At 41.0% G+C, this 13019-nt stretch overlaps 1 protein-coding gene across 1 annotated transcript in view; it reads left to right on the forward strand.

Moving 5' to 3' along the window:
• IGSF5 (immunoglobulin superfamily member 5) overlaps positions 1-12737 on the forward strand; it is a 37891-nt gene extending 25154 nt beyond the window's left edge. The window contains exons 5-9 of the mRNA XM_075197268.1: positions 2721-2849; positions 6221-6245; positions 7468-7571; positions 9319-9392; positions 12388-12737. Of these exons, the coding sequence (XP_075053369.1) occupies positions 2721-2849; positions 6221-6245; positions 7468-7571; positions 9319-9392; positions 12388-12450 (395 nt within the window). The 3' untranslated portion in view covers positions 12451-12737. The remainder of the gene's footprint in view (positions 1-2720; positions 2850-6220; positions 6246-7467; positions 7572-9318; positions 9393-12387) is intronic.
• Positions 12738-13019: the final 282 nt, after the last annotated feature.

Consider the following 13019-nt stretch of genomic DNA (forward strand, 5'->3'; position numbering starts at 1 on the left):
TCGACGGGTCAGAGCTGTATAGGCGGCACAAGGGGGACCTACACAATATTAGGCAGGTGGTTTTAATGGTTTGGCTGAACGGTGTATACCCCTGTAGGCAAGTTGTTCTTACCCCAGTCGGGGATCATTTATCACTGTTTATTTTAGACTGCTTGTTTTTCTAATACTTTTATGTAATAAAGGAGGTAATTTAATATATATACCCTATTTTTTTACTTATTTATTGTGGCTTCTGTAAAAAATCCTTCGAAGACCCTTGAGGGAAAGGGAGAGAAAGGCATCTGAATTGAAGATACAATATTAGTGCATGCATGTTAAAGTTTTCAATCAAGTAAGCAGGTACATAAAGGATAAAGGGAGAGTGTTCCGGAGAGGGATAGTGCATCCGTGTTTTTATCATACCTTAGTTATTTGGTTCAAAGTGCTTTTTAACCATCTGTAAAGTAAAAACATTCACAGAGGGACATTGCTTCCTGCGCTTGTGGGGGAAATAAATCCTTTAAATACCCTCTCACAAATTAACACTCTACTGTATAACATAGCTGCCTACGCTCACGGAATGTCCGGGAGACTCCCGGATTTCTGGGAGTCCTCCCGGATTTCAGGGAGAGCAGGGCAACCTCCCGGTTCCTGGCCACCTCATTAGTTGAGTGGTGGGAGTGGGTCTTAGGACTCAATTCAGGCGTCATCTGTACACTATGGCTGCACTTAAACTCCCACTTGCATAGGAACCAGCTCTGTGTGCTGCTTGAGCACCTCACTACCCATGTCTATGCATGGCATTTTTCAGTTATATTGGGGGGGGGGGGGGGTTGGGGGGTAACAATAGCACACTCCCCAATCATTTTTAAAAGTTTCCTCCTATGCTCACTTGCATGTCTGACAGGACAAGAGCTGCTGTTTTTGCACTCGACTCTGCTTGAGATGCGACCAACTCAACAAAAACACACAAACACGCTTTTTTATTACTCTTCTTACGTACATTTACCAAAAACTATGCTTGAATATTTCTGTGTATAGTTTTGCCCACCATAAAATACTATAGCTAGCGCCTATGCCAGCCAGCCTGGTTAATGTGATTTCATGGAAATTCGTACTGCCAACCAGGAGCTGGCTGATCACGCTACAAGCTTCCTCCAAATCACATCACATTTTATATCATTTTTAGTTTATAGCTAAAAATATTATTACTGTCCTTATTCCCTGGGTATTAGTAACATAGTAACATAGTTGATGAGGTTGAAAAAAGACACCAGTCCATCAAGTTCAACCTATTTTGGATCTTCTGCGATCCTGCACTTATATTTGAAATTAATCCAGAGTAGGCAACCGCCCATCTGTTTCAATTTTGAAAATCCCCCCAGACTCAATATTGCAATCCAATTTTACCCTATATCCACTACTATCCTTTATTTTAAATTGACGGTCGTATCCCTGGATACACCTTTCCGCTAAAAATTTGTCTAACCCTTTCTTAAACATATCTATTGAATCTGCCATCACAACCTTCCCTGGCAATGAATTCCATATCTTGACTGCCCTTACTGTATTAGGTGTTAATATTTTCAGAACTGTTGTATTTAAAATTCAAAACAATTAACACTCATACCTCCCAACAGACATCCCGATTCGCGGGCTGCAAAAGGGACAGGGCTTAATCAAAGGGGGTGGAGTTTGATTAAATCAGTATCATTTGTGGGCGGGGTTTGGTTGGAATGCGGCCTGGCTTATTTTGCCTCAATTTCAAGATTCCAAGGGGTAGATTCAATCAGCTGCATTGCTCCTTCGAACAACGCGGCTGAGCATTATTACCGTTACTAGGGATTTTTGCTCACGGCTCATGGAGCTGCGAGCATAAATCAGCTGAGAAATTACCGTAGTAACGGTAATAATACACAGCTATTACAGCTATCACCGTGGTGACGGTACTAATGCACAAGTGTTGGGAGATAAAGCATTATAAGCAAATTCCATAAATGTATCGCAAAGTGGGTGGTAATGCAAATTGTCATAAGTAGCATCAAAGCATCCGTGGAATTTGTTTTAATAATGTTGGCAGCTATGCATATGACATTGGTCTTTGGTCTTGCAATGCTCCACAATACACTCCATTCATACTACAAGTAAACAGAACTTTGCAGAATATATCATTTGAAATGTGATATACAGTATTACAAAGTAGTGTAATATAAAACATAGCTGTCTAGTTTCCCGGAATGTCCGGGAGACTCCCGATTTTTTGGGAGCTCTCCCGGACTCCCGGGAGAGCAGTGCAACCTCCCGAATCCTGCTCACTTCCTTGGTGATGTGGGTGGGGGTGGGGCTAAACGTGTCATCCTGGTCCCACCCCCTGCTATAATAGGCCAAAATTGATATTGCAAAACAGAGGGTGGGGCCTAAGGATGTGATTAGCATGCCCATGCCCCCAAGACACGCCCAACGTTGAAGATCACCCGGAGGGGTAATCTTCATAGTTGACAAGTATGATATAAAATGACGCTTCTGCTATAATACACTTGTTATGATGTCCTTTATTTTGGTCAATAATAAAGATTTGCCTACACCTGGGGGATGTTGTTAGTGCTGCATCCCAATGATGGTTTGCACATTTATCCTTAATAGGATTTGTTGTTCAGTTCTGGGACTACCCACTACTATACAGTGCAACCTGATATAATATGTTTTAAAAAGTTCTGTATTTTCCTTGCAATCTTTTCCAGGAAGCGGCCCATTCCTGAGTCGGACAGACATAATTCTCATCGCTGTCTTTGGATCCCTTGCTGGGTTACTGCTGCTGATTGCCATTATCGTAATTATAGTAATATGTTGTCGCAGGAAGAAAAAAAGAGGTAAGGACAGACATGGATTTATCCACTGTTACTTTCTACATTCCGGTGACATAAAAGAATATGCCTAGGAGATGGCTGGGTATTATTATAGGAAAGCCATTATCTGTAATAGAACAGCGGCTTTCATGCAAAATTCATCTCATCAATCTCCTATTACCCTGTAGGACCCGAAGAGTCTCATAAATGTGGGATTATCTCTTTTTTTTTAATCACGCTCATTGGTTGTTTAAATCAATCTGTTCTCATAGTGAGATTTGTAAACTCAGATAGGATATGCAGTATATAGTATTATAGTTTCACTGTATTTTTCACTAAATCTTCAAACATTTAAACTCTATATAAGTAGAAAAGTGCATTTAAACTCACTATATATATATATATATATATATATATATATATATATATATATATATATAGCTGTCTGTCTTATCCCTTTGCTGACAATTATCATTTTTAAAATGTCATTTTATGTAAGAGGGCAGAGAACCGGGCTTGCAGTCTCCTAGGTAACAGAAGCGCTCTGGACTGATGGACTCACAGACAGGACCTAATGCAGTAATGCGTATATAACCCTAGCTGAGAGTCACTGTGGAACCTCGCTCCTAATTGAATCAGCCTCATAGACTTTTGTGACGCTTTCCCTTTTGCACTGTGCATCTCTTCACAAATTTTTTCCTGCACACCTTAAAATTTGCAGCCGGGAATAGATGCGCATCTTGATGTGTGCAGGGCAGAGCAGCCATGTGTGCTGCTACAAACCCAACGCGTTTCATGGTGCATCTAATGAGCTTGATAAATGAGACACACATGTGTGTAGGGTAAAGGTGCGTATTGACCGTAATCATATTTTCAAGGGATTTTAGATTGTCAAAATGCACCAGATCATCATCAGCTATTTATATAGCGCCACTAATTCTGCAGCGTTGTACAGAGAACTCACTCACATCAGTCCCTCATCAGTCCATTGGGGCTTACAGTCTAAATTCCCTATCATACATAAACAAACAGACAGACAGACTAGGTCAACTTGATAGCAGCCAATTAACCTACTAGTATGTTTTTGGAGTGTGGGAGGAAACCGGAGCACCCGGAGGAAACCCACGCAAACACGGGCAGAACATACAAACTCCACACAGATAAGGCCATGGTCGGGAATTGAACTCCTGACCCCAGTGTTGTGAGGCAGAAGTGCTAACCACTAAGCCACCTTGCTGCCCCCAAACATATTTTTTTTTTTTCACTTTAAACTGTCCCTTTTAAAAATATCTTTAAATTTAAATGACTAAGTCTATTATCAGACACTTATAAGGGATACATAAATGTTTTTTTTCCCCTCCAAATACCAGAAATACAGCTAAATGGTTTTACAGTGCACAATCTATTATTCGGGGCATTATTTCAGAAATAGCAATACGTCATTTAAAAGCAATTGTTCAGCAAAGGTCTGTAGTACAGTAAATGTCTTTATAATGACTGAAAATGTGTCTTATATAAAGTGTGGGCTTTGATCTGTGCTTACCAACAACTCATTTGCATTCCCCTGCATGGAACAGAATGTACACCACTAAAATGTATATAGATTTACAATGTATTATCCCTTCGCATTATGATTAATTGTGCTTCAGGACACAACATTCAGCAGAGGCACGGAGATTAGCAAGACTTATTTCTCATGCATTTGCTATTAGAGAAATGTTAATTTGAAGTAACATAAACTAATGTCCACATAGAAGATACAAATGTCCCAATATTATATTTGACTACTTTTAGACATTTAGGGGGGGAATTGAATTAGCAGCGAGATGCTGCCAGACAAAATGCGTCAGAATGTTAAGGCAAAAATGTTTCTGAACATTTGTATTTTGAATTGCAAATCAAAAAACTGGTGCAACTTAAAATCTACGTATGAGTGTGGCCAGAGGGTGAAGCTGTAGGCGGAACAAAGATATACCTGCCATCATAATCAACTGACTGGCAGAACCTTACTACGTTAGAAAATGAATAAATAAAAAAAGCCCCCCCCCCCCACTTCTTCCCCAAAACAAGATCACTGTAGCCTAATATACTTCCGAATTCAGGAAGGGTCTTTGAGAGTAGCCGTTTTTCTATCCCCTGCATAGGCAAACAGAGGGGGGGGGGGTTCCTTGTGCCTGGAAACCCCCCTCTAAGCCTGGGGCACTGTATAATTGAGGTGTCTGGACCCTGCTCCTGCTTCACACGACTCTGCTTGAAAAGGGAGAGCTACATGCACCTAACAGTAGTGCACACAGCATTGCCCATGTATATGATGGGGATAGGAAGAGTTGGAGAGCAGCCAAGCACTGTCTAAAATTATAGCCACGCCCCCATGCATGCTGGTCACGTCCACTGGCGGCGTGGTGTGGAAACCCCCCTCTACAAATCTTGCGTCTGCCCTGCCCACTTAATAACGATTGCATAATTTCACCACTGAGGTGAGGCCACCATGGTGTAATACGCAGTGACCCGTCCCCCTCTGGCATCTCCCGGAGGTGAGAGATATACAATTGGCAGGTAAGATTACCACTAGGAGTAAGGGAAAAGCAGGAGTGGGTTCTCATGCTAAAGCAGTAACCTGCACCAGGCTTTGCCAAGCTGGGCTGGTCACATGATCACAGGAAAGTGGAGTCTCCCTACCATAATGTGCTCCAGCCGCTCAGGGTGAGGGGAGTCAACTACCCTGTGCTGAACAGCACTGAGGTTCTGCCTGGCACGCCTGGGGATGTTGGTGCCAGGGTAAAAATGTGTTCTAAACTAATGTGGAACTACAATGACTGCTTGGTCAGGCTGCTGCTTGTGGAACTACTAAAATATTTTTTGAGCTATGTAACAAGGGTTTCTCTGCATTTATATTCATTTTGTGATGTTTGTGGGGCAACAATATTCATATCTGCACTGGGCACTTCTAGTCCAAACCAGGACTGCTGGTGCACTAATGGTCCCAGCAAGTCCCGGCATGCCTGTAGTGCTTGGGTAGAACCAAAAGTGCCAGCATGCCTTGGTATCCAGAGCAAATGTACTGCAAATATAAAGAAAAACTGTAAAATAGCCACAGGAATACAGTAAGAAAAAATACTGTAAAAAACAAACAAATACCATTGTTCTCCACCTATTACTCACCTAACTCCAGCAGGGGTGGGGGAACCAAACCAAGCCATATTGCAGTGCACATCCAGAGCGCTTCGTACATATAACCGCCACAATCTACCCTCTTGCTATCTACACCTACCTCCTGATGCTTTGTTTTACCCATTGTGTTATACAATAGGCATCTTCATATAGTCAGTGAGAATTATATTATTATATCCATATATTTTACCACTTTACTAACATTTCCGTCTGTCTCCTTCCAGAGACCAGCTATCAGAGTGATACATGGTAAGTCCTCCATCATGATAAATACTGTGGCTGTGATTTACAGTCACAACGTACGTCCTATAAGATTTAAGGCGATATTATTTCAGCTGCACAGGAGATCTCGCCGCTCATTTTATTACTAGCAATGTCACCGTGAGGCGAGGAACAGAGCTGCCGGTGGAATTCCTTTTGCAGTGTCAGCGATGACATTTATACTGACGTTATGTGAGAGAAATATCAGATTTGCTCTGGTGTCGCTCCAGTATATGAAATATTTTTTTTTGTGCAGTGTTGTGTTTCATATAAGACAATGAAACACCTTCTCCTGCTCATTTATCTGTTACCACAACAGGTTTTCCAAGAGTCCCTGAAAACGGCAACTTGATTTTTTTATTTTAACTTGACCTGTTACTGATGTGTGATAATGTTCTGCTCTGGTTTTCCCACTGATTCTCCAATCACAATTACGTCAATGGGTTAGTAGGTGTTGTTATTGGGTAGCAGTGTTGAAGAGAGAGGTAGCAGGGGCAGGGGTAATACGACACGGATGAGAAGAAACATTGGACTGAATAATTACTGGTTCTTTAGTGCATTTGAAACAGGACAGAGGTGAAGCTCCATCATTCCAAAATATATAGAACTGGTTCATTCATATAAAGTCTTATCAGTATAAGATCTGGGAGTAGATTTACTGAGCCTTCTACAAAGGAAAAGGGGAGGAGTTACCCATAGCAACCAATCAGATTCTAGCTATCATTTTCTAGAGCAGTGATGGCTAACCTGTGACACTCCAGGTGGTGTGAAACTACAAGCCCCAGCATGCTTTGCCAGCTATCAGCTAGTTTTTTACTGGCAAAGCATGCTGGGGCTTGTAGTTTCACACCACCTGGAGTGTCACAGGTTAGCCATCACTGTTCTAGAGTGTACTATATAAATGATAGCTATAATCTGATTGGCTGCTATGGGAAATACCCCCACATTTCCTTTGAAGAAGTTTTAATAAATCTACCCCATGGACTTTGACCTCTGCAGGGTATTAGTTGTGGAGTGACTCAGGTACTCTTTTATTATATAGAGAACATGGCATTTCACATTGTCTTTTCAATCACTAGTATACGAATTGTCCTCTCAAAAATATAGATGGTTTCCATGTTAACTATATAATATTTAATAGGGTTTAATTAATATTTTGGCTAATATATTAAGGGAAAATAAAGATCTTTATTTATTTTTTCACTGCTAGGAAATCTCCAGAGAAGAATGTCAGTGATCTGAAAACCATCGAGTCGGACAGCCTTGGAGAAAGTAACTTTGGATATACACCAGAACCTAGACCAGTAGGACAAAGTAAGACCCACAAGAGGCAAAACAAAAATTGTCTGATATGATCATAGTTAATTATTAAGGTTCCAAGGAATCAATTTTAGGAAGCACCACAACCAATATGATTTTGCAGGGGATATTGGACAATCTACAAAATGACCTCAATGCCTAATAATAATGATCTATTGACATGTATAGGGTTATTTTTTGGGCATGATGAAATGTGGTTAAAGGGCGAGTCATCTTCTAAACTAACAGGCAACTGTAAAAGCCCGAAGGGATCTGGCCGACCGACGTGAGAGAGAAGACAGGATGTAATCCGGTGTGGCCCCCCGCGTGTCTTGCCATTCTGAACAATTACCCTGTCACTCAGCTCAAGGGCCAAGCAGTAGGAACAGGCCACCAGCCCATGTGGCCACCTTTACGTTTCCTGGCCTTGACATAGTTACACAGTTTGTAGGGCTGAAGACAGCACATGTCCTTCAAGTTCAACCAAAAATTGTGCTGAATTATCATTTAGAAGTGCGTAAAATACCGATCGAGGTAGTTGACACATGATGTGCGCTGTTTTGGACATAGATGCCAAACTGTATCCAATTTCCATGCCCGACCACAGGTGTCGAAGTTCAGCAAAGTAGTAAGAGCACACAGCACCTGCTAACATTGCCAACTTTCGGTAACTAAAGGGCTGTGGCCATCTAGGATTGACTTTGGCATTGGAAGGAATGGACACGGTTTACTTGGGTCAAAGGACATGGTTAACTTTGCTCCAATTTTCCATTTGGTATGGTAAAAGTGCCAGGTGACGGCATTTCTGCCCAGAGGGAAGGTGGGTACCTTATCTCAAGCAGCAGTATGTAAGGGCAGCATGAAAGGGATGAGTTTGGATAGACGTTCTCTCTCCCCACTCCCGTGACTCTTGCTGCCCTTCCATTAGCTGACAAAAGTAGGAGCGCACGGTGACACTGAGACATATGGGACCTGAATCATTAAGGAGAGTAAAGCATAAAAAAGGAGTAACTTTGTATCTGGGCAAAACCATGTTGCATTGGAGGGGGAGGTAAATGTAAAATGTGGGGACAGATTTATATTTGGGGTAGGGCATGTCCTAGAGCAACTTTAAATTTCAGTGTACAAATAAAGCTATTACGTATTTGTGTGCTAGATGAAAAAACAGCCAGTATTTAACTAATGTGCAAAATAATAAACTAATTTGCACCCCTTGCATTGATTAACATGTTTTGTCCCAGAGAACATTTACTCCTTTTTTTACCTTACCTTCCTTAATGACTCAGGCCGGGAGCAATGTTGGGCTACCAGTATAACTTTCCCCTTGCCCTTGTACCTCTCACCGTCACCTTGCTCTCCTCAGTACTAGAGGTGAAGTTTGACACAACAATCTTCCACGTCCCCTTACCAGGCGTCTCACATCACTTCTCTGTGTTGTATGAGGACTCTGACTTCCTGCTTGACTCCGTTGCCCTTCACAAATGCAACTAATTCAGTGTCACACTCCCTACTCCCTCAGCCGCAGCGAGGCCCGGTACAGGACAGTCACATGGGGGACTCGGGGCACCAATGCAGACATACTACTGTGTATTTTTCTCCTGGCATCCCAAGTCCCCTATGTCTTGCTTCCTGTGAGCTGTAAAAAGTTACTTTGTGGGTCTCAGTCAGCCCCTGGGTTGTGCATCCATGGTCTACATGATCTACACTAGGGACAGGATAAAAATGTAAAGTGAAATAACTAAACTGTTGCTTTTTCCAATAGGTTTTCACCCCAGTAATGATAGAAACTCGACTTACAGTGATGAGTCATCTATCTCAAGAAACTATGCTCCACAGGTAACTTACCCACAAGAGTGGAATTTCTGGGAAAGTTAGTAAATAGCACAATGTACCAGGGGCGGATCTAGAAAAGTACTGTACCCGGGGCGATTTAGGGGGGGCGATTTAGGCTGCCGATGGCTGCACAGTATGTGCAGGTCCGTCCAGCCGTGACAGGCAGGGACAGTGTGCTGCCCGGCTGCTCTGATTGTGTTTTAAACACAATCAGAGCAGCCGGGCAGAACACTGTCCCTGCCTGTCACGGCTGGATGGACCTGCACATACTGTGCAGCCGTCGGCAGCAAGTGTCTGCTAGGGGGGGCAATCGCCCCGATCGCCCCCCCCCCCCCTGGATCCGCCACTGCAATGTACTCAGTGGCAGAACAAGACATGACACCAGTATTGCAAGGGATTCTGGGATAAACAGCCACATTACTTCTTGTACTTGGGTTAAGAGGACAATCAAGCAGACCTGTATAGAGCTCAGATGGGCACACTACTAATTTTCTTAGTAAGTATAAATATTCATGAATATTTATGCGCTATGAACGTCCCATGTACTCCCATGAGCATGATATAGTCTGTGACATCTGCAAACTGCTAAAAGTCAGACACCTTTCTGCACATTGGCTCTGCTTAAGCACATGTGATTACTGGCTGGAGATATTCAGCCCGCAGGGTAGCCCACACAGACATCTACTTTGAATAACGCCTAAGACGTTTTAGCACAGAGGCACTTCTTGATGAATGATTTTCTCAACAAGGTTGCCATTAGGTTGTTACTTAGGCCGTACTAATCATGATAGATTTTTCTGTGTCATGGATATACTTTATAGGTGTTTGGTACACAGAATAAGTGCTGAAACATATTAAATCTGGCTGTGTTGCAGTGGCTTAATTGTAGCTAGTTCTGCACCTCATCTCATATATTGTTATTTATTACATTTGGCAGCTGTATTATGGATGCTCATTCATCATATAAGACACAGTTGCATTCATGCACTGGCTAACATAAAGACGTATTAGCAACTTACACACTATTAGTATTATACATTGCATTTTTTAGCTTATTTGTATATATATTTTACTTAGATAGTATCACTTTTATATAACCTGAAGGTTTATTATTGCTATTCCTTTGGCCAATATGAAAAGTGATAGATTCCTACTGTATTTAAATAGAGCTATAACCTAAATCTAAGTAGACACAATCAACATTGTAAACAAAAGTCATCACAGCATTTAGTTATTGGTGTTGAGCAACCTGTCAGCTTAATGTGTATCCTGAATGTATTAATAAGAATATGATATTTCCCTTGGTCATATATTTTACAGCTGCACAGTTATATCCATAGCTGCTAATTAATGCGTTGTCTTATAAATTACATAGCTTTTCCCCTCGTTTCCTTTTCTTGTCTGGCACAAAGACTAAAGTATAATAATCTGGGGCCTGATTCATTAAGGATCTTAAATAAAGAAACTTCTTATTTAAGTCTCCTGGACAAAACCATGTTACAATGCAAGGGGTGCAAATGAATGTTCTGTTTTGCACATAAGTTAAATACTGACTGTTTTTTCATGTAGCACACAAATATCATCTTTAAATTTCAGTGTACAAATAAGCTATCAAGTATTTGTGTGCTACATGAAAAAACAGTCAGTACTTAACTTATGTGCAAAACAGAACACTCATTTGCACCCCTTGCATTGTAACATGGTTTTGTCCAGGAGACTTAAATAAGAAGTTTCTTAAGTTAAGATCCTTAATGAATCAGGCCCCTGGAACTTTAAAATGAAAGTTCTTGATTGTTTCAAAAGAAGAACCTACACAGCCTAGTTAAAACCACAAAGCCGTATATATACTTTAGCTTATCAAATTCCTCAACCACCCTCTTAACCTCCCTATGTCATTGTACCTTATTACCAATCCCCCACACAGTTCACACAAGACTTACATGTGTTCTTTCTATAGTCAAACAATCCTCTGACCCCCCCTGACCAACATTTCTGTGTTACTGGATCATATGGGTTGGGTACGTACTGTCGACAATGGATATGTTGGTCGTTATCCTGTCGACATGAATACTCGCCGGCATAGCTCTTACAATGTCGGCATTGTGATTGTCTACATTATGAATGTCGACAATCACACTGTCAATATCGTGAAGCTGTCACCAGAATGGAAGTATCGGCGTTTAGCCTGCCGGAATTTGCATTGCCGGAAAATTGACCGCATTCCGATCATATAGCCCAGTAAGCACTAATAAATAGTTTAAGCAAATATGTATGAGATAATTAATGATTGACAGATTAAAAATTTGCATCATTTAAACTGCACCTATCGCCTACAGACTTTGGAGGCAGCTATTTAGTAAGCTGATCCAATATTCATGAGAAAACCGGCTATCAGTTCACTGGAAAGTTTCCTTGGTCTAGCCCACACAGTCACTTCGCCCGGTGTGATAGTGACAGGCGCGATAACCACATTGGCGTAATATTCACTCAAAGGCCATTATTTATAGCAAAGAGTAATGTGCAGTAATAAGCAGATATTGGTTTGCGTTGTCTAACTTCCACTAGATCAATCAAATCTATTTGAGGATTAGTTGCTATACGTTACTGCACATTTGTAAATCAATTTACCATCAATTTTTTTTTTCGTCTCTGAAGATTATTTTCTCAAGTACATTTATTACGCTCCTCCATATGATAACACTACTTCTCCATCCCTCCCCACCTTCCCCCCGTCCTTACTGCGTTCATTTTAGAATAAGCTTTATGAACAGACCGGTTGCAGTGTATGCCAAGAAGAGCCATATAAAAATAACACATTTTGGGTGATTTCCTTCCATTCCTCAGTTCCAAAATAAACAAGTGTAGCTTCCAAAAGTCTCAGAATAAACTCACAACAGATATCGCTGCAGATGCAAGGACACAGTTGTTGTATTATAAAAGAGACAATTAGAATGTTGGATAAGGTCTTTTAAAAAATTTCTTTTGTTTTTGCCTGTAGGTCCTTGGACGTGAACAGACTGATGAATATTTGAAAAACGTTAGACGTGTAACTCATGTGTAATATAGTCGGCAATTATTAATTAGTGACACAGTCAATAAAGAATCTATTGCTGTTTGTGAGGTTGCAAATACTCAATAACCAGACACCGCTGACACGAATCATCAATATTACTAAGGATTGTGGGAAACTGATGGAAAATATGATATATACTTCCATGAAAGTTCAAGCTCTGTACAATATAGCCTCTATATCACACAAGCGATATATGTATATGTATATTTAGAGAACGTTGATGTCACTTGTGACACATGACTCATTATGAAATGTCTTGCTGAACCGTGTTCATTTAAACTGTATAGCCAAGAAAGAAATTTATTTAACATGAACCAGTTTTTTACTTTTTTACAAACACTTTAATTTGTAATCGGTGTAATAAATAATAGTAGAGGGGCTAAAAAGTGGAGGTAGCCATGTTGTGAGTTAATTTAATATACATGAGAATACAGCCTCAGATATGTCACTAGTTCCTGGTGCTCATGTATATAAGCACAGCTCACAAAATGGCTGCCGCTCTCTATATACTCATACCGCCCAAACTTGCCCCTTCTTCAATAGAGACAGGGGGTGTG

The sequence above is a fragment of the Mixophyes fleayi genome, chromosome 2 (genome assembly GCF_038048845.1).
Source record: "Mixophyes fleayi isolate aMixFle1 chromosome 2, aMixFle1.hap1, whole genome shotgun sequence".
Classification (NCBI taxonomy): Eukaryota; Metazoa; Chordata; class Amphibia; order Anura; family Limnodynastidae; genus Mixophyes; species Mixophyes fleayi.